The following is a 26,707-nucleotide window of genomic DNA, read 5'->3' as shown; positions in this document are numbered from 1 at the left end:
ATGCCTACTTGCCGAGACGGCACAAACATAATTTAATAAATCAATAGAGTATTATTTACATATGAGTAAAATGATGTCGTATATTATATTTACACGCATATATACATATATATGTATATACTTTTATATTATTTGTAACCCTTACTGTGATATTAAAACGTGATTGCTTCCATTGACAACGTGAATACTAAGAGAAAAAACAAATATTGAGCAAACTCGTTGACTCCTACGGTGATTGTCACCAGATAGCTAGAAAAGTCTGTCTACCAATTTGCGAAATTTCACACTTCGAAAGTCAATGAAACTAAAGACGGAACTAGAGCTACTATTGGTTATAAAATTTTCAAAACAAAAAAGGTCCTCCTCCTTCTCTGCTAACCTCAGCTGATATCGCATTGTTGGGGACTTTGCATTTACCCGCTCTGCCGTGTATTTTATATTCACCTCCCTTCCCATGCGCTTTGAACCCTTTCAAGCTCAGCTCAAAAAAAAGGTTTTTTCGTATTATTCCAAGTATAGTCCAACTGAAACTATAACATTTTCCCATCTAGCTAGCAATTCGAGGATTCCATCTCAGAAGAATTGGATCTTGGAATGGCGGCCAAGGATGAATCAAGCTAATTTTTGATATTCTGTGCTGATGTGAACTATATTTCAGTGAGGGCGTTCTGCTTCGACCGGAACCAATGATTGTCAGCAAGGAAAAGGCTTGGCCTATAAGGTGTGGATGCAAAAGTTCCCAGTCGCTGTTTCCGAAATAGTTTTTAACCAGTATTGTACCATGAGGTACAAGCGTTGTCATGATGGAAAAATATAATTTACATACAATTATTTCCCCGTGACTAGTCGTGAAGTATAGGAGTTTTCGGCAAACACTTGCTTTAATTTAATGAGTTTTGTTGTGGAAACTCATAATACCGCATGCCTAATTACACTAAACACCTGGGCTTCATAAATATTCGGCTTTGTCGTTGATTTGGCTGGTTCGCCAGTTTTCAAAAATCTCTTTTTCCAGTTAAGGTTGTCGTAATGCATCCATTTTTCATCACCACCCACATGCAAAACGGACTTCTTTTTTTTTTTGAGTTCAAGCAGCATTTCTGAGATGTTAAATTGTCTTCCAATGTCTCTTGACTTTAAAGGGTTATATACAGTTAGAAGGCCGAAAAAAGCTTATTTTTAATAATTCTTTTCTGAGAAAACTTTTAAATTGATGGATCAAATGATGTTATATTTTAACTGTATTTTAAGACTTAGTATTAGTAAAAATATTTATTTGGAAAGGAACTACAGCTGACATCCGGGAGCTCCTCTCAAAATAGCCGTTTTCTCAAAACAGACGAAATTAAAAAAACAAATAGATTTCGTTAAAGTAATGTTAAAGCTAGTAAAGCAAATCAAAGGAATAAGCAAAATACAATTTTTTGACATAATGTCGGTTTGTAAAAAAAAATCGATTTTTGACCAAAATTTTGTCATTAAATTTTGTATAAAAAAATATTTATCGGCGAGAAACAATCTTCGTTTAATTACTAAAATATATTTTTAAGAAGCCCGTGTTAAACGGTAAGACGGTTGAGCTGTTTTTGAGTAATGTCACCAACTTTGAAAACACCATTTTGAGAAGAACGCGTTTAAAGTTTGACCTTGTACTTTCAAGCACTTTGATACACCTTTTGGAATTTTCGTGTAACTTCGAAAATATTCGCCGGAACGATACGGAATTTTTTGTGTGTCTTCTTAAATATACATATGTGCATTAAGAAAATAAAATAAAAATATAAATTTTTGAAAATTTTATATGTATAAAACTTGATTTCCCAATTTTCTTGAGTTTGAATGTATCCGGCTGCTTTCAAACATTTGAAATTGGCTGCTTGAGTGAGTATCAAAGATACTGAGCTTTTCTTGTATTTGGCAACAATCTTCATCTAGTGAGGCTTTTGATTACTCATCTTCAAAATGTATTGGCCATCTATAACGTTGTTCGCTTTCCAAGTTAAAAACACCACTTTTGAATCGTTCGTTCAGATAGAGCATATTCACCATAAGCTTCCCGCAAAATACGAAGACTTTCTGCTGAACTTTTCTCATATTAAAGTAATGAAGAAGAAAACACACAAAAACCATTTTTAGGCGCAATGATCGACATACATATTTGATAAAAAAAAACTGTTGTTTAGGCTTCAAGCTTAGGCTTTTTGTAATTCTTGCATATAGTCCAATTGAATCAAATTTTGATTGATCCTGTAAGAATTAAATGACGTGATCCGTTCCTGTCATTCAAAATCACAGAGATGACGACGTCGCTAACATTCTCAATAAAAAATTTATATGTACATACATATTTTATATTAATTATATAGCAATATTCATAGCCCATTCATGCTACATGTGAAAAACTCATGCAACTATGTTTGTGCGTGTGTTTATACAAGTGGCTGATACGAGGTGTCAAAAGTGTATCAATGTACACTAAAATCGCAATAAAACGAAGCCCTTATGACATGGCAGATTTATATATGTATTTATGTATTTAGTATATATATATGTATGTATGTAATTATGAAAATTAGCTGGAGCTGGAACACTTATACACTCATATATACAGTGATGTGTGCGAATTTTCTTTATAAATGCAGCAAAAGAATTTTCCATTTAATAAGTTTCTATGAATTAATTCTAAAAATCGCACTAAAATATGTATTTACCGGAGCCACTTAGAGCAGCACTTCCAATAAATGTTAATATCAGTTTAAAGCACAAGTGCTAAAATGCACAGTCATTGAAACCACAAATTAAATTTTGGCCAAAATAAAATTTGATCAATACCTTTACTTACCGAATTTCGAATTGTTGTTGCACAAATTTTCCGCTGTACGCACAGATAGGCATCGCAAAATATCATTAGGCTACAATTTAAACAAACTCGTCAATATCCCAGACGCACAAATTCTGTGCTCTAGTAGAGTTTAGTCGGCCAGCATTCAGTGTACTTGTGTTTTACTTTCGCCCAATATGAATTGGCAACGCGTTTTAGGCATAACCAACGGCTTCCTGCTGCTCACCGGATTTCAGCTGCACAGCTTTGAGGTCAAAACGCAACGGTATCACATATCCCTGTGGGGTCTCGCAAATTTCACCGCGTTAACACTATTCTACATCATCTGCTTTAATCAGCACTTCACGCACTCGGCACTGTTAAAGATTTTCCACGATGTGTCACCGTTTTTTTGGCAACTAATACGCGCGCACCTCTTGCTGGGACTTAAGATTTATATATACCGAATTTTTACTATGCCCGCGGTGGGTCGTGCTTGCAATGGCATTTCAGCCGTTTGCACACGTGTGTTTCCGCATAAATTCAAATTGGAGGAGGCGTTTGCTTACATCTTGGTTTTCTCCACTTTTGCGATCTCACTTTGTTTTGCTGTATACATTGCTTATGAAATGCAATTTGAATTGCCCCCTTGGGATAATATTTTCGTAAGTTTTGGTCTATTCATTCCGCATTTCGCTTTAGCCGGCGCTTTAAAGCTGTATACAGTGAATTGCTGGTTATTGCGCGAGGAATTGAGACAGTTGAAAGTGGGGCTGCAGGACATGCTGATGGAGCAATTAACAACTGACATCAAGACTGTAGAAAACAACATTGAAATGTCAACAAGTGTCAGCGCCACAAATGCTTGTGTCAAAATACCAACAAATAATATGCAAAAGGAGTTGGCGCAATACCTTAAATTCTTTGAGCAGTTGGCTGCTGAAGTGGAGCTTGTGAGTGCTGCATTAAGCAAAGATATGCTGCTGCTATTGTTAATGAATAGCATCAGTCTGCTGGCCGGTGTTTATGCACTTGTGTACTTCCAAACAAGTTGGCACTTATTGTTCTCTCCCCCGTGGAAGCGTATTTTCTATGCTTCTAATATTGCTATTTATGTGCTCATCTTCTGGGATTATACTTGTTTGTGTACAAGTATATGGCTTCTCAACAAAGTGGTGCGTAAATGTGTGTTAAAGAGGTTAGATTTTTTTGCTTATATTTTTCATATGCCAACAATTTCAGAAAATCCAAATACTTGATGTTGTACAAGTTGCTATAAAATCAAAAGCGCATTTTGAAAAGGCTGCTCGTGCTCTCCTGAAAGATATTCGCAGCGCATTGGCCATAGAGCTGCGGTTGACTTTGTTCGAACTGGTGGAAGTAAACGTGTGGAGTTTAATAATGGTACACTTTATTAGCAAATAGTTTCACATATTACAAATAATTTTAAATAATTAATTTGTTGATTTTAGGTACACGTAATCGTAGGCATAATAATTTCCCTAGTCGTTGTTTATCAGTACTTGAATGATCAAATTATTTCAATACATGCTCAGCTGGATACTGCTGACAGCGATGATTAGAATTAAGACAAACATATTAAAAACGTTCAGTGTACCCATATATACTATATATTTGTGTTCTTTGTAATGATAATAACAGAATATAATGATTTCGTTTTAGTTGAATAAAATAAATAACTACATTTTGGTTTTTAATACAAGGCTTCCGCTTCCGAAAAAATCATTCTTTATGCTGAAATTCAGCAAAATATTATAGTGATGCCATATTTAATAATAACACTTCACAAAAAAAGTGAAATTATAAGAGCGTTAATATATAATTGATGTTGTTTATAACAAACAAAGGTAGATAAAAATGCCTTCACAACAATAAGGTGACTGATAATTACGTTCAAAAATACTATTTAAAAATATAGAATTCGTATAATGAACATAAAATCATCATAAATTTTAAATTAAGTTTTTTTTATTGCAATTTATTTTAATCCGTTTCGTACGGCAATACTAAGCCAACTATAGCTTGGCAGCACTTACCAAACGTCAAATGTCATAAATAACGAGACGCCAAACGAATGCGAAATCAATCATAAACGCCGGATATTTAGTGGAAAATTGTTTATTTAGGTTGGAAAAAAGTTAATAAATAAGCTAGCATATCGCAAAATGAGTGCTGGAAATATGTTATATGGTGGTGATGAGATCGGAGCACTTGTATTTGATCCGGGCCATCATTCTTTGCGCGTGGGCTATGCACAAGAGGATACACCAAAAGCAGAGATTCCGTCTGTGGTAGGGGTAGGACCTTCTGCACCGGACACAAATATGGACATAGAAACTAAAACTGACAACAACATAACACAAAATAGTAATTATAGAAAATGCACTGAGACATAAATTGTGAAATTATTTATTAAATCTTGCAGATGCAGACACACGCAAATACTATGTTGATACCACATATGTAAATGTACCGCGTACTCAAATGGAGATACAAACTTATATGAAAGATGGCATGATCGATAATTGGGACTTATTTGAAAAAGTTATTGACTACACATATGCAAAGGTCATACAATCGGATCCCGAATACCATCCCGTGTTATTTTCGGAAGCCTCATGGAATGTGCGCAATAATCGTGAAAAACTGACAGAGCTCATGTTCGAAAAGTATAATGTGCCCGCTTTTTATTTGGTTAAAAACGCAGTGTTGGCGGCATTTTCGAGTGGTCGAGCAACCGCATTGGTTGTAGATAGTGGTGCAACACACACCTCAGCGGTTCCTGTGCATGAAGGATACGTACTTTCACAGGCGGTTGTGAAATCTCCGCTGGGCGGTGATTACCTCTCAATGCAATGTCGCCAACATCTCGAAAAACAGGGTATAGATTTATCGCCAGCATATAAAATTGCATCGAAAGATGTGGTTAAAGAACGAGATAATGCGCGATTCACGCTACGTAAATTACCCGAAAACTTGACACAGTCTTGGCAAAATTATATGCTCAAATCATTATTGCAAGATTTTCAAATGAATATCTTACAAGTATTAGAAAATCCTTACGATGAAAGAGTGGCTGCACAAATACCCAGTGTTCATTACGAATTTCCCAATGGCTATCATCAGGAGTTTGGCTCAGAACGTTTCAAATTGGCGGAAAGTTTATTTGACCATGCTATGCTCGGTGCAGGCCAATTGGCATCTACGAGTGTTGGTATGTGTGACGCAGATGTGCGTTTATCGCTTTTCGGCTCTGTTGTAGTGACTGGCGGCAACACACTCTTACAAGGATTTCCTGAGCGTCTAAATCGCGACTTGCAGCTACGTGCGCCTTCCAACACACGTTTGAAGATGATTTCCGCAAATGGTAGTGTGGAACGACGTTTTGGTGCTTGGATCGGTGGTTCGATTTTGGCCAGCATTGGCACATTCCAGCAAATGTGGATATCATCGCAAGAGTACGAAGAATCTGGTAAAGGTCAGGTGGAGCGGAAATGTCCTTAAACATATTGTGTGTGTATGAATTAGATATTGACTCAACTATGTACTAATTTAAATTCGAAGATTAATAATAATTATGATATAAACTTAATATGGATACTTACAATTTATAATTTTTTCATTTCAATAATGCCAAAATTTAAGATAAATTTATTTTATCTGCTTTATTGATGTATTTTTTACAGTACTTATAAAAAGTGACTTTGCTTTAAAAATTTGGAGGCCATACAATTCTTTCTAATTTCGAAAATTAAAGAAAATTTATATGTAAAATTTGGTCTTACTTTTTAAGTTATCTCTAAAATACATTTAAGAGCCTAGTAGTTACTTCAGAGCCTGATTATTGTTCTTAACCAAATCTTTTGCCTTCTGTATTTCTTCTGTCCAATTCTGTTGCGAAATCATTTTCACCGCTTCTTTCATTATATTCTTCACCTTATCGACGTTGGCAGCAAAAGTGTCCACTACTTGTTTTACATCGACAGCGACTTGTCCTTCACGCCAGCTATCGTAGTCAGTAGCGATTGCAACACCGGCATACAACAAAGCCGCCTCTTTGGCCAGCACCACCTCGGGAACGATAGTCATGTTAATTAAATCGCCACCCCACATACCGAACATTTTACTTTCGGCTTTTGACGAATAGCGTGGACCTTCAATGCACACGACTGTACCTCGTTCGTGAGCTTTATAACTTAGTTTCTTTGTTGCCGCTAATAAAATTTGTCGTGTGGGTTCATTGAACAAAGGAGACATGGGCAAATGACATACGCCCGGGGGACTTCCAGGCTGACCATCAGTAAAAGTTTCAATGCGCTGTGTTGTACGGTCAATGATGTCATCTGGTATGACCAAATCACCTCGCATGAAGTCTTCACGTAGCGAACCACATGCCGAAGACACTAATACATGGGTACAGCCTGCTTCTTTGAGTGCCCAAATGTTCGCACGATATGGAACATTGGTTGGCATTATGTTATGTTTCCGGCCGTGTCGGGCCAGCAAAACACATTGGACACCATTTATTGTACCTTCAATTAGCACATCAGCAGGCGGGCCGTAAGGAGTAGTAACTGTTTTTTCCTTACGTCCTTCTAATATATCTGGATCGTCTAAACCGCTGCCGCCAATTATGCCAATCTAAACATATTGATGTCTAATTTTTTTTATTTTAAATAAACCCTTGAGACTTACTTTGACCATGCAACCACACATTCCAGCCTCGGCAGGCTCCTTTTTGGGCGCAGGCTTCGCTTCCCGTTCACAGCACGCCATTCTTATTTTTAGTGGACTAGTTTAGATTAGTGAAATGAGCGAAGCACGCATACAATAATTCCAGATTAATATTATCTAATTTTTATTTGGTGACTTTTAAAAATTTTAAATTTCCAAGTAAAAGTTTTTAAGCAAATAATTTACTCAGACATTTTTTTTCCAAATACATATAAGAGTAAATGATTTCTGAGAAACAAGTGTTATATGAAGAGGTGCGCAAATTGATCTCTACAGGTTTCGTACAATATTCTTAATAAGTCATAAACATTTTTTTTAACGAACTGGTCTTAACTTTATTTTAAAACATTTCAAATACGATTTGTTGCACGAACACAGATGCACATATGGAGGGGTAAATGCTGTATGTGCAGTAGTATATGTACAACTAAAATAGGGTATCGTAAAATATAATAGGTTATGTTAATTTGGTGGCTAATACGGAAAATATAATAATTTAAAATTATTTTGAAATTATGCTGCTTGTTGTTCATTCTGGTTGTGCTCTGTTTTTCTTTGCTTCTTATGAGTCTCGTGATCGTTGTGTTCTTTTTTGGCTGGAACTAAGTCGTAGAGTATAGAAATTGAAGTTAATTTAGGAAGTAAGTTAATTTTGTGGTTTGGATGCTTTGATTTTGAACCGGAAATTAGGGGGCGACGACGTTGTATAATTTCACCAGTGAATTCTTGACATAATAGTAAAAAGCGTCACATTGCACCGGACATTGTGTTCTTGCAAACGCATTCCTATTTAAAATACATTGAAAGTTGTATAATATATACATAATTAATACAATATAATAGGTACCTTGGCGTCCAAAATATCTTCGGTCCAATCTTCTTTGGCTATATTCTGCACGGCCTTCATTAATATTTGTTTTACCTTGACAACATTGGCGGAGAAGGTCTTCAACACATCTTGGACATTAACACCTTCGCAACCCATGCGCCAGCAGTCGTAATCGGTTGCAATCGCCACGGAACCATATAATAGACCAGCTTCTTTGGCTAATACAACTTCGGGACAAGTGGTCATATTAATAAGATCACCGCCCCATTGGCGGAACATGTTACTCTCAGATCGTGAAGAAAAACGTGGTCCTTCAATTGTTACAATGGTTGCCTTATCATGTACGCTGTAATCCAACTCTTTGGCTGCGGCAACTAACATCGATCTCACACGTTCACTAAAACATGGGAACATACTTAAATGACAAACACCAAGCGGACTTTCCGCACCACCATCGTAAAAGGTTTGTGCACGTTTCGTGGTTCGATCAATGAAGTCATTTGGTATTACCAAATCCCCAGGATGGATTTCTTCACGCAATGAGCCGCACGCGGTTGATACAATTAAATGTGTGCAGCCAACTTCACGCATGGCCCAAATGTTGGCACGATAATTCACGTTAGTTGGCATAATGTTGTGTTTGCGACCGTGACGTGCCAATAGTACGCACTTTACGCCTCCAATTTCACCTTCGATCAAGACATCTGATGTGCTGCCGAATGGTGTCTTGACTTCGGTCTCCTTACGATTTTCTAAAATATCCGGATCATCGAGACCGCTACCACCAATTATACCAATCTGATAAATTATATTTCGTTATCACCACATCAAAATTTAAATCACTAAGTTTCTTTGGTTGAAATAATTCCAAATTACCTTAACGGCTATTGGTTCTAGGTCAGTGTCCTTGCATTTAATATGTAGCATTGTGTTGACTTCCAAATTGTGTTACTCGCAGTGACCAAAACGAAAAAGAGTCTGCGGAAAATGTAGTTCAATGAATATACATGAATGTATTTCGTTTCTATATACACATGTCGCAATTGTCGCGGTTAAGGTCAGCAGTAGATAAGCCTACAGATAGAAAAAACAAAAACTATTGTAGCGAAGGGTTGTGCAAAGAATACCAACAAATTTTTGACAGGCAATCAGAGGCGCATCCCATGAAATGCGCGCACATTATAATTATTAATAAGTAAAAAAGCAACAAATCATTAATAAGTAAAAAATATAATAATACATATACGAGTATTCTGCATAAAAAATTTAAAAATAATTATGCGTAGAAATTTTAATCAGCAATTTAACAATTGTTTACTAATTGATTGTCTTACATATGCACATTTGAGGAGGCTGTCATCATTTATATTTCATCTTTTAAAAAACTTTTAACGGCTATAAAGAAAACCCATTCTTAAAATTTAAAAATTCTTTACTCCAGAAAATGAAATCAGCGCAATAAAAGATATGTATGTATATATGTATGTACAATTTTATCATTATTTACATTATAAACGTTATTTATTATGTCAATGTCAATTATAGTTCGTACAATAATAAAATAAAAAAATAAATTGTTGCCTCGGTTCCGTTATTTTTGCACAATTCTTTGCTCGGTTTTCATTTCCAATAAAACGGATGACGAAAAACAACCGTTTTTCAATTTCCAAAAGTTATAAAATTAAAAAATAAATGGTTTAAACTTTGCAATCAAAGCAATCAAATCAAATTAGCCGGAGTGTGTTCCAAACGTTTTAAACCAAAATACATAGTTATTATAAAATAATTGGTAAGTTATCTGAAGCTAGAACTATTACTTTACTATTTTAAAGATTTTTGATTTCTTTAAAGTTGGTTTAAATTTGGTGCCATCAATACAATTAAAAAACAAAAACAGCAAGTTTGCAACTCATTAAAGCATCGCGCAAAGATAATATGAATAGGAAAGAAGTTAGTGATTCCACAATGGCGCCAAATATTGGGTATAACTCCGGGTACAAGCAAAAATGTAGAGAACACAATGAAGTCTTACAGTATGTTTGTGAAAATTGCAGAATGCTCCTTTGTGATGTTTGTTTCCGGAAAAGCCATACTGCACACAATTGTTTTCAAATTGACAATTTCCTAAGCCATAGGAATGATCTACTATTTCGACTCATAGAAAGTGGCAGATTGGCGACTAACTGTTATGAAGATATTGGCTATAAAGAAGTGGATTCTGCACGTTATATTGATAACAACTGCAATTTATTAGCACAAAGCATAAGGAATACGTTCCGACCGATTATAGCGTCTTTACAGCAACGGGAAAGTAATCTTTTAGATGTTGTAAATAAAATGCATAAAAATCGAATGGAAAATATGTATGAACAAATTTCTGCACTAAAGGCTTCATATTTGGGCTTAATGAAAGTAACTAAAAAACTAAATAAAGTGGCGAAAAATGGACATCAGTTAGAAAATCTGTACATAGTTACGCAAATATTAGAGGCACAGCGGCAAGTCGATATCTATGCGAAAATATTGGAAGAAAAACAATACAACGACGAATTTTATAAGTTTTATGCACCCCAAGTACCTAACGAAATTTTGAGGGATATAGAAAACCTAGGGTCCATCGAACTAGATGAAAATAATGACCTTACTGCTTTAAACAATATTCCAGCAACATTAGAAAATGCTAATGAAAAGGTTATAATCCTTTCTTCATCACAAGAAACTTCCAGCGGTGAAGTGGAAATTAAAGTAGAAAATGATACATGTAATAAAACTACAACACAAAAAAGTGAAAACGACAGAAATATTGGTATTGGACAAGCGGTACCTGGTTGTTTGAATAAAGTCAAAGCTTTCCGTTCGGATTTACCGTCTTTGGCATTTGCGCCTAAAGGAAACGGTCAGGGTCATGTTCAACGACCTTGGGGAGTTTGTGTCAATCAATTAGGGGACATTTTTATTACCGATAGATTTAATCATAATGTACAAATTTTTAGTGCAAATGGCGAATTTATATTTAGGTTCGGCCGAAAAGGAAATAGTGCTGGACAGTTTAATGCGCCTGCCGGAATCTGTGTGGACAAAAATGGTCGAATTATTATTGCGGATAAAAATAATCATCGCATACAAGTGTTTTCATCAGGTGCAAAATATTTACTGTCGTTTGGACGTTTGGGCACAAAATGTGGCAAATTCAAATTCCCATTCGATGTTGCTGTTAATACAAAATTACAAATTGCAGTAACCGATTCGGGAAATCATCGCATTCAACAATTCGATTACAATGGACATTTCATTCGTGAAATACCGTTAGGTATTTGCACATTCACTGGTTATGAAATAACTGCGCGTGGCATATGCTATACGCCCAAGGGTAACATAATTGTAACAGATTATGTAAATCATTGTTTGCATCTTATTAGTCCTGCGAAGGAAAAAGTAATTAGAAATACTGAATTTATGTAAATCAATAAGTATATTTCGAATGATATTTAATTACAGATTGTAAGTACTAAAGGCAGTCTCGGATTTGGATATTTACAATTTTCTCGTCCCTCTGGTGTGTGCTGTGACGATGATGGGACAATAATAGTTGCAGATTGCCATAACCGCCGCATCTGTGTTTTCAGTTCGACATTGGAAAGTTTATGGAACGTAAGTATAATTAAAACATGCTCATTTATTAAATAAAAATAACTTAGCAATAATAAAATTTAAACCATCAAATCCAACTGCTCTTTTTTATTTTAATTTACTTTTATTTTAGATTGACATACGCCCATCTGTCAATGGCTTAAACAATACTTACTGTAATGAAACTGATCGCACTTGCGATGTTGCACTGACGAAGGATGGTCGCATTGTTTTTGTATCGGAAATGTTGCCTGTTCATGAAGCTACCCAAACAACCAAGAGATTCGTACACGTTTATTAAATATATTAATATGAACTTATTCACTGACCAGCATTAAATGTGTGTGTAAAAATAGCTTAATTAATTCAATAAAAAAATTATTTAGACATTATTTTATTTATTTCGATATTCATATATACAGTTTTATTCTAATATTCACGCCTCGTTGTTCTTAAATGAATGCAGACATTTAAATATTCGAACGAAATGGTCGTCCCCACAACTAGCTAGCAGAAAATGGTCGGACGTGCTGTTATTAACATCACGTAATGGCTGAAATTGCAAACGCTTCACTGCAGAGTCATGCGCTTTCTCAAAAGTAACTTTGCTGCAAAATCGAAATAGAAATATTGAAGTTATGCATGAGCATAGAATGACTTAAATTAATTTTACCTATCTTCAACGGCTTTTAATTGTTTTTCATTTTCAACCAACTGTTGCAGCACTATATCACCATTCGAAAAACCTATAGCAATTTGATACAGCCCTGGTTCTACCAGTTTCGGTGCAAAGGTTAGTGCAGTCACGGGATTTGCATATGTTTCCTTGAGCCAAATGTCCCATTTATCACCATTTTCACCATTAACTTGTGCCCACACACCTAGTACGGCATCACGACCACCAGTTAAAAAATATTTGCTATCATGTGACCAATCACATGTCCAAATAATACGACTGTGCACCGACATTTTAGTTGTCGACTTTTGTTTGAGGCGATAACTTGGTTGACTATTGGTGGTGCTTACATCTTCAACACGTTCAAAAAGTGCCCATGTGCGATCGCGTGAGACCGAGAGCAATAACCTACCATTTGGTGAGAAGCGCATCTGAGTTACTGTAAGTTTATGCGCGGCAAGTTTTTGAATTTGCTTCCAAGTTGTGGTGTCCCTGTAAAGAATGTTGATTAGGAAATGTTATAAATATCTATTACTTACTAGGAAATAACGCCTTACCAAAGTATTATTTGCGCATGCTCCTCGTTCGTGGCGCGACATGAGGAAGCGAGAACTTTGCCGTCCGGTGAAGCGGCCAGCGCATAAATTTCAAAGCCGTGTCCGTAAAGTTTCTGCATTTCCGGCCAGAGCGTATTCTGCATTAGTGTCTCTTCTTGTGGCGGTGAGTCTAGTGTAACCGGTATAAAATAATTTTCAGGATATTCGTCCTTAATGTGTTTTTCTTTTGGAACCGAGTCTATATCAGCGCTATACACTGCCTTATTTGATAGACCCAGTGATGGCACAGAAGCGCCTTTTGGTAAAGCTGTGAAATATATTTATAATTAATCACACTTGTTTGGATACTAGAATTGAATCCTAGAAAACATACTTTGCAATAAATCATCACCCTCAGCATCATTCTGAGCGCCGGTAATGCGCCTAAAGTTTTCAATGAAATTGGCAGACGCCTGGAATGTACGTACAATTTTCTCCTCAGCTCCACTGGCAAATTTGTAACGTGATAGTATTGCAATTGTCTGCATATCATATCCGTGCACCTGAGGACGTGCTAATTCATGCCACGTCACCACATCATCGCTTTCGTTATTACATCGTCGCCATGGTGCATGTATACGCGTGGTCTGATCGGCGGACACACTTAATAAAAATTCACCGTTTGGTGCCCAAGCCAAATCGCGTACTTCATCGAAATGTCCACCTATTATGACACCGGGTGACCAAAAGTTCTCATTATCCGCCATTTGATGCCATATATGGAAGCCACCCTGATAGCTGTGTCCAAATATGGATTTTCCATCACTAGAAAATTTTCCCCCGTAGAATCCCAACGAATTACCACCCACCTCACCTACACGCACCTTTTCCATCCACACACCGTCTTCACTAGGGGCCCAAATTATAATTGACTTGTCGATTGAAACAGAAAGCAAAAGTAGACCTATTAGAGGTAGTAAAATTTTTTTTTTTTTAATTTTAAACTATTATTTTATATCTGCTACTACCTTGTTCCTTAGATCTGTGCCAGTTCACGCCATACACCCAACCTTCATGTCCGTAGAGTACTGACTCCAAACTGATCGCACACCAGTTGTTACCACTTAAATATATAATTTTTTCCTCCACTCGTATTTCCGTATCATCTTCCAGTATATTACAAATATCAACTTTATTTTCATGTGCTTGCTCCTCGGTGCGTTTGGAAATGCGCCACAACCGTATGAAATTGTCTTGAGCAGCGCTTGCCAATAAAATATCATCGCCATCTTCGATAACATCAAGCGCTCGCACCCAGTCTTCGTGGCCAGTCATTTGATGTACCATTCGAAATGGTTGTGCATCCGCCTCAGCGTTACTAGCTTTAAGTGGCTGATTTTGTGCCCAAATATAAATGTTGCCTTTATCATTTCCGTAAGCCAAAAGAAACTGCTCACTTTTTGGCATTCGAAAAAGGCTAAGCCCAAGTGTGTAACTGTTTTTATTACTTATTTTTTGCACTAATTCAGTACTTAAAGTGTTGAAACTCCACAATGATATAGTCTGTTCCGCAGCTGTAGCAATTAACCAATTATTGCGTTCCAAGTAGAGACTTGTAATATCTGTCACTGGGCCATCATGATTAAGTGGTTCAAAGCTCACATCATCTCCCTCTTTATCAAATCGCCATATAAAAGCTTTACAATCATCGGCACCAGATATGAAGTGTGTTTCGGGCTTAGCGGACGGCAAGCGCAGCCAATGTACTGTATTTACACGAGCTTCATGCCCTTTGTAAGTGGCAATATTTTTGGTGGAACCGTTATACTTTTTTTGGGAGAAATAAGAATGTTACTTATTAATATCGGTTAAAAATATATAAATACTTTACTTACATTTGGATCAACTACCGCCACGGAAAAGTGTGCACCGAAAACGATCAATCCGTTATCACCCCAGTCGGCGCAATGGGGAGTAGGATTGCATGCAGCTGATGCATAAACTGTATAGTCGGAATTTTTTATTTTGTGCGAAGTATCACTCATGTTTACAAATTGTTTTTTTAAATAGTAAACTGTGAAATTCACAAGAAATTTTATATATGTTATGTTATGACGGCACGTTTTCGCACACCACGCCAATTGGAATTTATTCTATCGCTATTTTTGTTTTGATCTAGGTCCAGTGCTGGAAAAATTCATTATTTATTTATATTTCTTACTTTTAAAATAAAATTTGTAAGAAAACTGAATTTCATTTTGTTATTAATTTTTATTAATATAAATTACTAATAATAATGTGTTTTACTTCAATTTAGTATATTTCTATAATTAATATAAAATCTGTTTTGTATTTCAATACCGATTACTGCTAAACCGATTACTAATGACAGAGTGTAAAATGCAACCCTTCAGGATTAATATTTGTTACTGAAAATATGGCCATATTGGTAAAAGGGACGCTGCTTAGAAAAATTTTAACGGAACGTTTGACAAGTCAAGTTATACAAATCGAGTAGTAAGCGCTGGCATTTTTTCTTATTTGTTTAGTTTTGTGTCAAATAATAATAAAATAAATAATTGTGAACGCTAACATTTAACAAAAAGATCTCTTTAAAAATGGGTCGGAAAAGAAAAATACCCATTGCAGATGAAGAAAAAGAAAATACAGTTGCCGCAAGCCGTCAGCGGGGTGGTGGTGTTAGCGCTACAGCCAACAATTCAATGATGTTGCACGGCCCCATGTATACAATAATGTCCAATGTGCAATTAAATGAAACTAGCCACAAAAAATATGTTAAAGAATTGAAACAACTGTACGCCAAGGTGTGTAAATAACCAAATCGAGTCTTTATTTTATCTATGTTTATGTCTGTACTGTTGCTTTTTTTTGGCAGATGGATCATGATGCATTCATGTTTACATTCATCAAAATGATAAAAACTGCAATGGTCGCCGATGAGGGTAATGAGTACGCAGATACGACGTTACTATTTTGTTCTAAATTTGTAAGTTCATATGACGGCGAGGACACACATCCCGTGTTAATTGATATGTGCAAGTGGCTACTTACGGTAAGTACTAACTATATAACTATTGAATTAAATATACGGAATTTATGTTTTTGTAGACGATTTCGCGTAATCCACACATACGTTTTCGTATTTGTCAATTTGTTAATATGATACTCAAGGCGCTGGGACAAGAAGCAGCTCTAGATGATGCCATATGCGATCGCATATTGGAATATATGTTGCATCGTTTGCACGATACTTCGCCGAATGTGCGTGTGCAAGCAATATTAGCAATGCAACGTTTGCAAGTACCAGACAATCCAGACGATCCCGTGCTGCGTGCTTATCAGTTTCACCTTTGTTCCGATCCGTCGTCACGTGTGCGACAAGCTGTAATAACTTGTATGGGACGCAATTACCATACTATTCCTTATATATTGGATCGTTTGTGGGATATTGACGAAAAAGTTCGTCGCCATACATATTTACATATGAGTAGTTACCCAGTGCGTTCATATAAGGTGTCACAGCGTTTGACCTTTCTGCAGCAGGGTCTCAATGATCGCTCGGATGCCGTACGCAAAGTAGTCGTCACAATTATGTTACAGCAATGGATAGAATCTTATCAAAAAGATCTTATTGCATTCATATCGGCGCTAAAGTTAGATTCGAGTGAAAGCGAAATCGATCGATTTCGTAAAGTGACGAAGCAAACGCTTAAAGAGATATTCAAGTGAGTATTTCTATGATTATTATTATTATTATTATTATTATTATTATTATTATTAATATTATTGTTTAATTAAAAAATATATTTTCCATCATATACTTTAAAGACGTCAGAAAAAGGACGACTTGATTGCTTGTGTGCCATTAGATGAAGATGGCGAAATGCATCGTTTGGTGCCATACGAAAAGCTGTCAATGGAAATTGCATTGTACTGGCAATGCTTGACCGAGTTTTTGCAAGCGGAATTGGCCGAGGAGCACGATTTGATAGTGCCCGAATTGAGCACATTCTGTACATATGTGGAGAAGTACGTCGAAATTTGAGTTAGTGTATTAAATTATAGATTTATATTATTTTTTCATCCTCCCAGATTCTGCCACCAGCAGAAACCGGACATGGACAAATTTGAACTCATGGAATTTCAATACAAGCTACTTTCACTGACTGAAATGCTGTACACATTCGATTTGGGTGACGAGATCGGTCGTGGCAATCTGCAAAAACTACTGGCATATCTGTTGAAAACATTCCGTCTGGATGAGAAAGTGATAGAGATGATTGTGCGCTGCACGGAAAATCTAATAACGGATCAAAATGCGCGTATACAGGTGAGCAACACTTTAAATTTTTGTCCATTAAAAAAATTAAAATTCATTCTTTATAGTTTATTGTGGAAATCGTACAAGATATATGCGGTTTGAATAATAGGCAAAATGATCTATTGCATGATCGCACGTTAATTACCGAATTATTAGCGACCTCTTCGAACGCCGATCTAAATTTGAAATTATCGTCATTGAAAGTGAAAATTCTGGATTTGGAAGAACAAGAAATGGATTTTGTAAAGCAAAAAGATTATATGCGTGCGCAACAAACAACTGAAGAGAAGCTCGCTGCTACCGAAGAGTATACAAATTTATTGCAACCACTCCTCGAGAATCATCCCAATGCTGATGCGGTAGGTCCCCACCATGTTTTAATGCCTGTGCGAATTAATAAATTACTCTTACGTATTATTTACAGTTAAAGCGCCCGTTACAGTTGCGTAAAACATTGAAACCCGAGTGCATATTAAAAAGCTTGCAAATCGCCTTCCACATGGTCGTTTCGCCCAAAGTGCGTTCGCTTAATCCGAGCATTTTGAAACTATATAATGTGAGTGCTTGAAAGTTTTTATTGTTGTGGCAGCTAAATTTTAAAATAATTTCACATTGACAGGATTTTATATGTCGCCATCTTGCTTCGAATCAAATAGCCATACGCGATTGGGCGCTGAAATGCGGTACTGCCTGCAGTATGCTGTACGAGGTGTTGGCTAAGGATGTATTCGAAGAGTTGTATTCACAATTTTTCAAAAATCACAATATTCGTATATGGGAGACCTCGATAACGTGCATTTTCGAGCTGCTGGACAGGTAGTTTTGTCGCTTGTAGCATTATAATTCTCTCAACTATATTAAATTCATTATTTATTGCGAACGCAGATACGGTTTGGATAATTTTGCTAAACAAGAGTCGCAAAACAAAACGAAGAAAAGCGGCCGCCAGCTTTACAACACCTTGGAATTTTTGGATAGCGAAGATGATTCCAATGTGCTAAACGCCGGTCAGGGTGTGGACGTCATCTACATGATGTCGCATTTCCTCGACACTTGCGATGACACTTGCATCGTTAGCGCCATCATTGTTGGCTTCTGCCGCCTCATATTGCGCGGCTACATCAAGTCCAGCGATATCATTGAGAAATTGCTGCTGCGCTATTTTAATCCCAGCACAGGTACACTATGATATATACTTATATTATTAACATAATTTTTAACGTTTTCCCTAACTCCGCAGATGCAAATATTAACCAAATTTTGGGTGTTTTTCTGGAAAATCTTATACAGTGCAAACGGCACGGTCTGCTACAACCTTGTCTGCTGCCCATGTTGACTACCGTGCTGAGTGCGCCCTATGAGAATCCGCTGCACGAAATACGCCCCGAAACCATAACGCGCTTCATCATCGATTCCACACGACAGGAGAGTTCGCCTATAACCGACGGCTGGATACACAATAAAATCGCACAGACTATCCTACAGGAGATGCTAAATAATTTGACCAACAAAGATTTGTGCAAACTCTTGGCCAAAGAACTGATCACACTCGAGTTGAGTGTCACGCAGAATGAGCAGCTCAAGCGCGAATTGAAAGAGACTGCCGATAAATTGATAAAGGTAATGAGTGAAAATGAAAAAAAAAACGCGAAAATATCTTTAATACAAAAAAAAAATATCTCTTTTAGGCTGATCTTGATCCGCGAACTGTCAAGCTTATCATAGATTTCAAAGATCTGGTTGATGGCACTTATAATCCAACACGCAAGTCTGCCGCAATTGACTCCGAGGGCGAAGAGGTAAACAAAAACTATTTTTTTCTTTTTCAAATCTGGTTATTTACAGTAAAACTAATGCTCTTCCCTCAACTAGGACAGCAACGATGAAACGGAGAATGACGCGATTAATGACAACGACACAGCAGGCCCGAATACTGCACGCGACAAAACGTTGGTGAGTGAAAAGGTGGATGAGCCAACGCGACAACCGCCGCCACAGCCGCCACCTGACGGCACGGAAAGTGTCGCCAACTTAACGGCGGACGCTAATGCTGTTGCTGCGGCTCCCGAGATTGTGCCAGAAGCCGTTACTTCTAGCGAAGAAATGCCGACTACTGCGTCGGAAGCGCCCAAAGACGCACAGCAAGCAACCACCGATGGCAGCATAATAACGAAAGATATCTCTCCTTCGGCGCGTGTACCGACAACATATGGACGCGAGAATCGCGTGGGCCATCGTTATCTGCGCAAATCGCTGAACTCAACACGTGGGCAATCGGACAGCGAAGCGGGCGATGGACCGCCACGCTCACCGAAGATACGCATTGAGGCGCGCATAGATTCCGATAAGAAATCGGAGCAACAACCAGCACGTGAAGAGCACCAGGTGCGCAATACGCGGGTTAGACGAAACCTACGTTATGCCGAGAAGAATACCGAGGCACAGGTGGAGGAAGTCGTTGAAACCGCCAAGGATGCGACAAAAGGGCGTAATAAACGACGTGCAAACTTGCCAACACTTGTTGTGGACGACGACACCGATTCAAATTCAAAAACCAGCAGCAATGCGGGCGTTCAGAGCCAGGCCACCACGACGCGCAACGCCTCAAGCCCAGCTAAGCGGCAGACAAAGGAGAGCAGTAAACAGCAAGCCGTGGAACAGTCCGCGACGAAAGCGGATAAAGCAGAGAAAGCAAAAGATGCGAACCCAGAGCAATCTAAGGCGCAGCCAAAGGAGCAAGTGCGTACGCGCGGAAGAGAGCAGGAAAAGGAGCGAACGCCGTCGGCACTGCCAACAAGGCTGCTGTCGCGTGCCGCGACGAGAAGCGCCGCCAAAAGCAACGACGTTGAAGAGGTAACAAATCACACTTATAACGGTATTTATAAATTTTCATTTTTGTTTTTTCGCCAACGTAGCTCAATACATCCGATATAGTACCACCTTCACCGCCGACAGCGCTGTCACCGCGCACGATCGTACGTCGTCAACGACGCGCCGGTGGTGGCGACATATCCGTGACAAACCTAACGGACACACAACGTCGCGCAACACGAAGCCAATCGGCGCAATCGGCGCCGAATCAAGTGAGTACCAGACGACGAGGATTACAACTGTAGTTAGCTCAGCACAGTTACTAACCAAATGCCACACCAAACAACTACAAACCGCTTCCACCAGTGTCAACCAACGCCACCGCACATTTAATGCACGTCTATCTAGGCACTTAGCATGTAGTTTTATTTACTTTTTCCCCATTACATAACTGTACAAACATTGTCTAATATAAAAATATATATTTACGTATGTTGAATTCACCAAATTCACCAACTGAAATGATTTGTATGCGGAAATAGGTGTGCGTGTGGCGTGGCGTGGCGGTGTGAGTGGGACGCATGCCCCGGTTGCATTGGAGCGTGTTGGCGTAGTGTGGTGTGTTTCTCGAAATATAACTGTTTTGCTTCGCATTTTCTTAGAAGCTTAGACATTCCTCATTATCCAATAATTATTAAAAATAAATTAATGGAATAATCCCAGCTAAAACATTTTTTCGAATTTTCACCTTGAACCTGATTTTTCAATCCCATAATCCCCACGCATGTGTTGAAATACAAAAAAAAATATTTTTTTAATAAGAAAAAGAGCAACTAAAATTGTTAATAAAGCCATAAAAAATTGTAGGACTCCGAAACTACTGAAGATGAGGCTGGAGACCGAGCTGATATTGCAAGCACCAGCACCACTGTCATGAACTCCACCAAAGCCGCTACGCCAGCTCGCGCCAGTTTAAAGCGAACGTTCTGCTCCACACCGAAGCTCGCTGGCGCCACTTCTGCCGAAGATGTGTCTACACCGCGTTCCGAACCGCCGCTTTTAAAGCGTCTTCGTGCTGGAACGCCAGCTAAGGCACAGCTACGGATGCGCAAAGGCAATGCTTCGCTGCCGCCGAGCGAGCCTATCAAAGAAACTGCGGCCAGAGAAAGCAGCACCGAAGTGATCCGACAAACACGCAGAAAAGGGCGACAGCGTTCGATTTCGCTTACTTTAGCCGAGACGGAGAAAATGGCTAAAGCGACGAGGCGGTCCGCTGGCGCGAAACCGAGCGATTCAAGTGAATTGATGACTTTGCCTAGAAACATCGACTCCGCTACGCGCACCCGATCCGCTACACGTGCCGCTTCGTTAACACGCGCTGATACCGCCGCGCTGCGTACGCGAACGGCCACACGCTCCAGTCTTAATACTGCCGCAGACGCAAGTGGTAAGTCTATAATGCGTACGTCATCCGCAACGCGCGCGGAAGCTGTTGCTGAGGATAATTCCGACGAAAGTGCGCCGCGCGCTGAAGCGGTTACCGATGTTGCTGGCGTGACGCGCGCCGAAACAGACGCGGCGGATGTTTCAAAAAAACACGGCGATTCCTCAAGTGCCGACGATGAAAGCGACAGCGCGCCAAAGGAAAAACGGCGCAAAAGCGACAATAACAAAAGTGGCAGCAGCGGTATGTTGATGCTTCGTAGCTTATCGATGAGTGCCGGTCAATTGGGTGATGCCGGCGACACTAGTGAGAATGAAGCCGCTAGTGAAGTTACGCAACGCAGGCGTTCATTGCGCGACAAAAGCGGCGCTGATGCAGGTAAGGATGCGCCAACAACGGCTGCAAGCAAAGCACAGCTACAACGCAGTAAAATACCAGTACGCGCTTCAAGAAGCAACGTTATGAAGACGCGTCACGCCGCTCAGCAAGTCGCCTCGTCACTGGTACTGGCGCCGAAAGCGGTCGAGTCCAACTCGAGCAGCGGTAGTGGCAGTTCCAGCACAGAGGAAGCTATGAAAACTTTGGGCGCCGTTCTGTTGCGCAAGCGTGCGCTCACCACCAAAGCGACACGCATCAACCTGGCGCAGCGCACCAAGGGCAATCCAGTGCCGATGGAGTTGGCGCGTCCGACGCGTTTACGCGCGCCCACCAGCAGTTTGCCGGCGCCGAATTTGAGGTCGAAGAAGCGTTAAGCGTTATTAAATTACACACAGCCACTTACACATACACACTCATTGGCTAGCTAGCATAATTTTTAAATTTTTTACACTTTCCTTATACATACATACATACATATATTTAGTCTTGATTTATTTTTATAAAATTATAAAAGCATGCGCTTGAGTAATATTTAAATTCTACATTTAACCGACATTATCGTTTATTATGTAATATAACGCTTTAGCCAATAAAATTTTAATAATTATTAAGTAAATGCATTTTGAAAATATTAAAAAAACAGTTTCTGAGCTATTTTTGATTACCTTATTATGAAGACAATCGCAGCAGAGAGTCATCTCATCTCAGTAGCCAATACAAATTTGCACAGGCGTTTAATTTTCATCGCCGCAAGCTCGGTGGGATGTCTAAATGTATGGACTCCTAAATGTTTAAGTTTTGACCTCCCAAACGAAGGAAGTGTTGAGTTGTTTCCACTTCATCTTCTTCCATATAGCTTCTGCAGATGACGTCTGGTAGGATTCCCAGCTTAACCCTAAGACGCCAATAGGGCAATAGCTGATGAAAGCCCAAAAGCTTGGAAGAGGCTAGCCTTACTGAGGGCAAAGAGATCACTAAATCTCTTGTGATCGATCTTGGGCCAAGAGGCTTTGCGACACCGCATGTACCAATGGCGGCCCAGCGCTGATCAAGCATTCGCTAGGGTGCCCATTCTTGCTAGCTCATCAGCTTTACAGTTTCCTGCTATTCTGTGGCCTGGCACCCATACCAGCCTTATCAGCAAGGTTAGGCACTCCGGAGCAGTAAATCTACCGCTACCGGCCTGGCAGACTGCATAGTCAGGAAGTCTGGAGTTGATAGAGTGTCAGGGTTTGGTTTAGCGACTCCATGATTCAAGTGATATGGTATGAAGTCAAAGTGAGAAGTTTTCCGAGTGTTCAGACTCGTGCTTTTTTAGGAACCCAGACTATCTGGGTCTGATGGCAACTTTCGCAGCCATACACCATTTGGCGATGTCCACGGGCAATATGTGCAGCATAAGCATGACAGAAATGCTGCTTGAACACTAAACTAAAGAAGTCTTTTTTGCATCGGATTGTGACTGGCGATGGAAAAGGATCCATTACGACAACCCTAAATGCAAAAGGTCAAATTTGAAACCTGGCCAACCAGCCCAATGACGGCAAAGTCGAATATCCATGACGTGCTGTATTATGAGCTTTTAAGACTGGGTCAAACAATTAATCGGGAACGCTACCGACACCAACTCACCAAACTAAAGCGAGCGATAGCCGAAAACGTGCAAGATTCACGACTAGACTAGCGTCAATAATTTTCCATCATGACAACACGCGGCCTCACGTTGGACCGGTTGGAAACTATTTGTGAAACAGCGGCTGCGGACTTTTGTCTTGACAGTCAAGCACCTAAGAATGGTGTAAGCGTCAGTAAATATATTTTGACGGGAGCTTTGAGCTGGTGATCAGTTTTACTGCTAGAGAACAGGGTAAACGGAACTAATTTTTTTAACTACCGACATCCGGTAGTTATGCGGATTCAGGTTTTTCAAGTTTTACCGCAGTTACATATCTCTATTTCAAGAATGATTTATGTACTGATCATACACTGTCGCAGTGTTCTAGAAATAGTAAATAAAAATCACGAATTTCTACAAGGTTGCTAAAACGGAAATCTGGAAAAATCTTTGCAGAGTTTACGTTCCACTTATCTAATCGTCTTTCAACCGAAAACAAATGTATGAATGCCACCATATAAGTTTCCGATGACTCAGTCTTGTCAACTTGCTCGCAAGCAACTGATAATTCGCCAAGAACATTCAACTCCGCTGATTAATTGTCGAATCGTTGTAGATGCTGACGAAATTTTCGATAGAGACTATACCAAACACGCATATACTCGTTTAGTAGGTATGTTTGCCACTATAAAAAGCCTACACATATCCGTTGCGTTGTATAGTTTGTGAGTGAGCTTGTTATACGGTGCAAACATGAAGTTCGCAACTTTCTTTTACTTTCTTGTTTTGGCCTTTGTCGCCGATGCAGTAACGATCGACCTCAGCGAATACGATAATAGTGAGTCACAGGAACCAATGCGGCCACAGGAACCACTAGGGCCACTTGAACCACAGAGGCCACTGGAACCACTGGGGCCACCTGGACCACCTGTGGGTTTAAAGATTGCAAAAGAGCCGGCTTTGCATCCCCCATTTGAGGACGAAGAAGCAGATCAATTGAATTTTGACGCGCCATTGGGTCACATTGAATACAATAAGCCCGAATATATACCGGGTTACATTCCGAAACCAAAACAGCCAGTCAGAAGAGTTTAATATGGTTATTATTTGATTAAATTAACAAATGTGAAGCAGTGAAGAATGTGAAAAATTATCAAATAAAAACTTGTAATTAAATCTGTTTTTTTTTTCAATGAAAGCTAAAGAAATATTGCATGGTCTGCAGACTAATTTATAAATCTAATATGTATGTCCTTTTCATTGGTACTGATTTTCTACGTGGCGGGTCCCAAATCCAGCGCACAACCCTATGTAGGGGATGTTTCGCCTTCTCACTTTAGCTCGCCTTCGAACGGATGTCCTTAGGCTACCCAGAGGATACTTGGTCAAAGACCGAAAGTAGTGAGCTGCTTGAGCCATGTGTAAAAGAACCGTTTCTGGCCACTCCCAAGTGAATGGCGATCAGAGAACTTTCCTCACTTGAGTGAACCTCTACACAAGACTCCATCGTTTCTGGCCACTCCCAAGTGAATGGCGATCAGAGAACTTTCCTCACTTGAGTGAACCTCTACACAAGACTCCATCTAATTTATCTAAGGATCTTCAGGTTACTTTACACATTTCAGGAAGGCGCTTCGCTGCAACTCAAAGCCAATCTTGCGTGCGATCCCAATTTCCGACTATTATTAGCGAGTTTTTCTTTGAAGTTTTTGTTGTCTCCTTCAAAACAATCTTCCTTCTTTTGCCAATTCGGCTTTTGATCCTCAGAACGCTTGCCGTTATTAATTTTGGTCGTTTCTCTACTGAGTTCTTGAATTAGGACGATTGGTCCTAGCCCTCGACATCATAATACACAAGGATTGCTGCTTTTACCTATTGCACAAATCAGGACTATCATTGACATCATTCAACAGCTACAGTTCTTTTGATCGATATATGTTGGTATGTTTCGTGCTCAGTAGATCGTTTAATGTTAATTCAACCAATCATCACAACTTTTTTGCCTTCTTCAATGTAATATAGGAATAAAATTAGTCAATAGGAGATTCTTCATTGGTCTTATGGGTATTTTTAGAAGCTTATCAGGACTTTTAAATATCTTCTTTTGCTCTGGTAGCTAAAAGTTCTACGAGTACTATTTTCCTTTTCAATCGTTTTTGAATGACCTCTGCTTTATAAATAGAAGTAGAGATTTTAACGAGAGACCACTGAACAAAAAATTGGGTTTTCATATATATTTTGTAAGTTGTAAAATAAATGAAAGAAATTTGATAAGGGCTTCAATGTCAGTATAAATCTACTTCTTCATACACCAGTCCTTCACTTACAATCACCAATATTCGCAGACCTCTTGAAGGTGTGCCTTCAACCTTGGCGGTTGTAAACAACATTCTTCAATGTCAACTTCAAGTTAAAAAAAAAAACAAAAACAAATGATTATTTCGACCGTTTTGCTCAAATGTTTTATGAGAGATTAAGAAATCTGATGAGTTCATATGAACTCGTGGGAATTAATTAAACTTCGTACTGCGGAAGCTGCTGACAATACTGTAGACACAAATTGAAGCAGATAAGATACACGTGGTAAGCAGAAATATTAAAACTGACTTGTAAAAGCATGTACCATAGCTATAGGAATAAATATTATCTACTGAGTTCGATAACAAAAGCTACCATCGTCTTTTATTTATCAACTTTTAGCCATAGTCTACGTTTAATAGTATTCCTCATATGTACAGTGTGCTAAAGTGAGCATTTTCGGATAATTTTTAAGGTGGAAGAAAACGGGCATGACAGAAAATCTGTATACTTCTGTTATAAATCGTGTTGAACTTATGTTAAGAGAAGACTTCAATTGTTAAACAAGTCGC

The 26,707-nt window shown here is 38.8% G+C and overlaps 8 protein-coding genes across 9 annotated transcripts in view; 5 read left to right on the top strand and 3 right to left on the bottom strand.

The window, feature by feature from the left end:
- The window catches only part of LOC126756888 (protein wech-like), a 49,951-nt gene extending 37,524 nt beyond the window's left edge, over positions 1 to 12,427 (top strand). Inside the window, exons 1-4 of one of the 2 annotated variants that reach the window (XM_050470380.1) lie at positions 10,042 to 10,194; positions 10,257 to 11,840; positions 11,904 to 12,056; positions 12,169 to 12,427. In XM_050470380.1, the coding sequence (XP_050326337.1) occupies positions 10,341 to 11,840; positions 11,904 to 12,056; positions 12,169 to 12,336 (1,821 nt within the window). In that variant the 5' untranslated portion in view covers positions 10,042 to 10,194; positions 10,257 to 10,340 and the 3' untranslated portion in view covers positions 12,337 to 12,427. Of the gene's footprint in view, positions 1 to 10,041; positions 10,195 to 10,256; positions 11,841 to 11,903; positions 12,057 to 12,168 lie in introns of those variants that run through there. The other variant, XM_050470381.1, reaches the window with a different exon arrangement.
- LOC126756891 (augmin complex subunit dgt3) overlaps positions 1 to 26,707 on the top strand; it is a 276,422-nt gene that overhangs the window by 73,281 nt on the left and 176,434 nt on the right. The gene's annotated exons all lie outside the window — the stretch shown is intronic.
- On the top strand, positions 1,756 to 4,544 carry LOC126756905 (uncharacterized). Its single transcript, XM_050470404.1, has 3 exons — positions 1,756 to 3,996; positions 4,064 to 4,225; positions 4,294 to 4,544. Exons 1-3 carry the CDS (start codon positions 3,019 to 3,021, stop codon positions 4,402 to 4,404), a joined length of 1,251 nt encoding a protein of 416 aa, XP_050326361.1. The 5' UTR covers positions 1,756 to 3,018; the 3' UTR covers positions 4,405 to 4,544.
- On the top strand, positions 4,883 to 6,449 carry LOC126756904 (actin-like protein 6B). Its single transcript, XM_050470403.1, has 2 exons — positions 4,883 to 5,209; positions 5,268 to 6,449. Exons 1-2 carry the CDS (start codon positions 5,008 to 5,010, stop codon positions 6,344 to 6,346), a joined length of 1,281 nt encoding a protein of 426 aa, XP_050326360.1. The 5' UTR covers positions 4,883 to 5,007; the 3' UTR covers positions 6,347 to 6,449.
- Positions 6,493 to 7,627, bottom strand: LOC126756917 (S-methyl-5'-thioadenosine phosphorylase-like). The gene is made up of 2 exons (XM_050470419.1): positions 7,538 to 7,627; positions 6,493 to 7,483 (listed from the first exon to the last, which is right to left on the bottom strand). Exons 1-2 carry the CDS (start codon positions 7,616 to 7,618, stop codon positions 6,668 to 6,670), a joined length of 897 nt encoding a protein of 298 aa, XP_050326376.1. The 5' UTR covers positions 7,619 to 7,627; the 3' UTR covers positions 6,493 to 6,667.
- LOC126756920 (S-methyl-5'-thioadenosine phosphorylase) lies at positions 7,677 to 9,517 on the bottom strand. Its single transcript, XM_050470422.1, has 3 exons — positions 9,282 to 9,517; positions 8,424 to 9,203; positions 7,677 to 8,362 (listed from the first exon to the last, which is right to left on the bottom strand). The coding sequence occupies exons 1-3, from the start codon at positions 9,330 to 9,332 to the stop codon at positions 8,324 to 8,326; spliced, it is 870 nt and encodes a 289-aa protein (XP_050326379.1). The 5' UTR covers positions 9,333 to 9,517; the 3' UTR covers positions 7,677 to 8,323.
- LOC126756881 (elongator complex protein 2) lies at positions 12,414 to 15,409 on the bottom strand. The gene is made up of 6 exons (XM_050470372.1): positions 15,143 to 15,409; positions 14,276 to 15,074; positions 13,642 to 14,211; positions 13,269 to 13,575; positions 12,709 to 13,203; positions 12,414 to 12,643 (listed from the first exon to the last, which is right to left on the bottom strand). Exons 1-6 carry the CDS (start codon positions 15,290 to 15,292, stop codon positions 12,472 to 12,474), a joined length of 2,493 nt encoding a protein of 830 aa, XP_050326329.1. The 5' UTR covers positions 15,293 to 15,409; the 3' UTR covers positions 12,414 to 12,471.
- On the top strand, positions 15,723 to 22,695 carry LOC126756874 (condensin complex subunit 3). Its single transcript, XM_050470357.1, has 14 exons — positions 15,723 to 16,072; positions 16,144 to 16,320; positions 16,377 to 16,993; positions 17,097 to 17,297; positions 17,361 to 17,598; positions 17,655 to 17,948; positions 18,014 to 18,145; positions 18,209 to 18,405; positions 18,475 to 18,767; positions 18,830 to 19,209; positions 19,278 to 19,388; positions 19,462 to 20,442; positions 20,505 to 20,672; positions 21,268 to 22,695. Exons 1-14 carry the CDS (start codon positions 15,866 to 15,868, stop codon positions 22,594 to 22,596), a joined length of 5,325 nt encoding a protein of 1,774 aa, XP_050326314.1. The 5' UTR covers positions 15,723 to 15,865; the 3' UTR covers positions 22,597 to 22,695.

The sequence above is a fragment of the Bactrocera neohumeralis genome, chromosome 4, assembly GCF_024586455.1.
Source record: "Bactrocera neohumeralis isolate Rockhampton chromosome 4, APGP_CSIRO_Bneo_wtdbg2-racon-allhic-juicebox.fasta_v2, whole genome shotgun sequence".
Classification (NCBI taxonomy): domain Eukaryota; kingdom Metazoa; phylum Arthropoda; class Insecta; order Diptera; family Tephritidae; genus Bactrocera; species Bactrocera neohumeralis.
Note: the sequence above shows the minus strand (reverse complement) of the source record. Positions and strands in the feature narration are given on the sequence as shown.

Bases quoted from the DNA above. Each gene is read 5' to 3' on its own strand.
- LOC126756905 (XM_050470404.1), top strand. From the start codon at position 3,019: ATGAATTGGCAACGCGTTTTAGGCATAACCAACGGCTTCCTGCTGCTC. The intron at 3,997-4,063 runs GTGCGTAAATGT...CAACAATTTCAG, and splicing joins TATGGCTTCTCAACAAAGTG to AAAATCCAAATACTTGATGT. The intron at 4,226-4,293 runs GTACACTTTATT...TGTTGATTTTAG, and splicing joins ACGTGTGGAGTTTAATAATG to GTACACGTAATCGTAGGCAT.
- LOC126756904 (XM_050470403.1), top strand. From the start codon at position 5,008: ATGAGTGCTGGAAATATGTTATATGGTGGTGATGAGATCGGAGCACTT. The intron at 5,210-5,267 runs GTAATTATAGAA...TAAATCTTGCAG, and splicing joins CAACAACATAACACAAAATA to ATGCAGACACACGCAAATAC.
- LOC126756917 (XM_050470419.1), bottom strand. From the start codon at position 7,618: ATGGCGTGCTGTGAACGGGAAGCGAAGCCTGCGCCCAAAAAGGAGCCT. The intron at 7,484-7,537 runs GTAAGTCTCAAG...CAATATGTTTAG, and splicing joins TGTGTGGTTGCATGGTCAAA to ATTGGCATAATTGGCGGCAG.
- LOC126756920 (XM_050470422.1), bottom strand. From the start codon at position 9,332: ATGCTACATATTAAATGCAAGGACACTGACCTAGAACCAATAGCCGTT. The intron at 9,204-9,281 runs GTAATTTGGAAT...ATAATTTATCAG, and splicing joins TAGAACCAATAGCCGTTAAG to ATTGGTATAATTGGTGGTAG. The intron at 8,363-8,423 runs GTACCTATTATA...TATTTTAAATAG, and splicing joins AAGATATTTTGGACGCCAAG to GAATGCGTTTGCAAGAACAC.
- LOC126756881 (XM_050470372.1), bottom strand. From the start codon at position 15,292: ATGAGTGATACTTCGCACAAAATAAAAAATTCCGACTATACAGTTTAT. The intron at 13,576-13,641 runs GTATGTTTTCTA...TATATTTCACAG, and splicing joins GGGTGATGATTTATTGCAAA to CTTTACCAAAAGGCGCTTCT. The intron at 13,204-13,268 runs GTAAGGCGTTAT...CATTCTTTACAG, and splicing joins CATGCGCAAATAATACTTTG to GGACACCACAACTTGGAAGC.
- LOC126756874 (XM_050470357.1), top strand. From the start codon at position 15,866: ATGGGTCGGAAAAGAAAAATACCCATTGCAGATGAAGAAAAAGAAAAT. The intron at 17,599-17,654 runs GTGAGCAACACT...CATTCTTTATAG, and splicing joins ATCAAAATGCGCGTATACAG to TTTATTGTGGAAATCGTACA. The intron at 18,146-18,208 runs GTGAGTGCTTGA...TCACATTGACAG, and splicing joins GCATTTTGAAACTATATAAT to GATTTTATATGTCGCCATCT.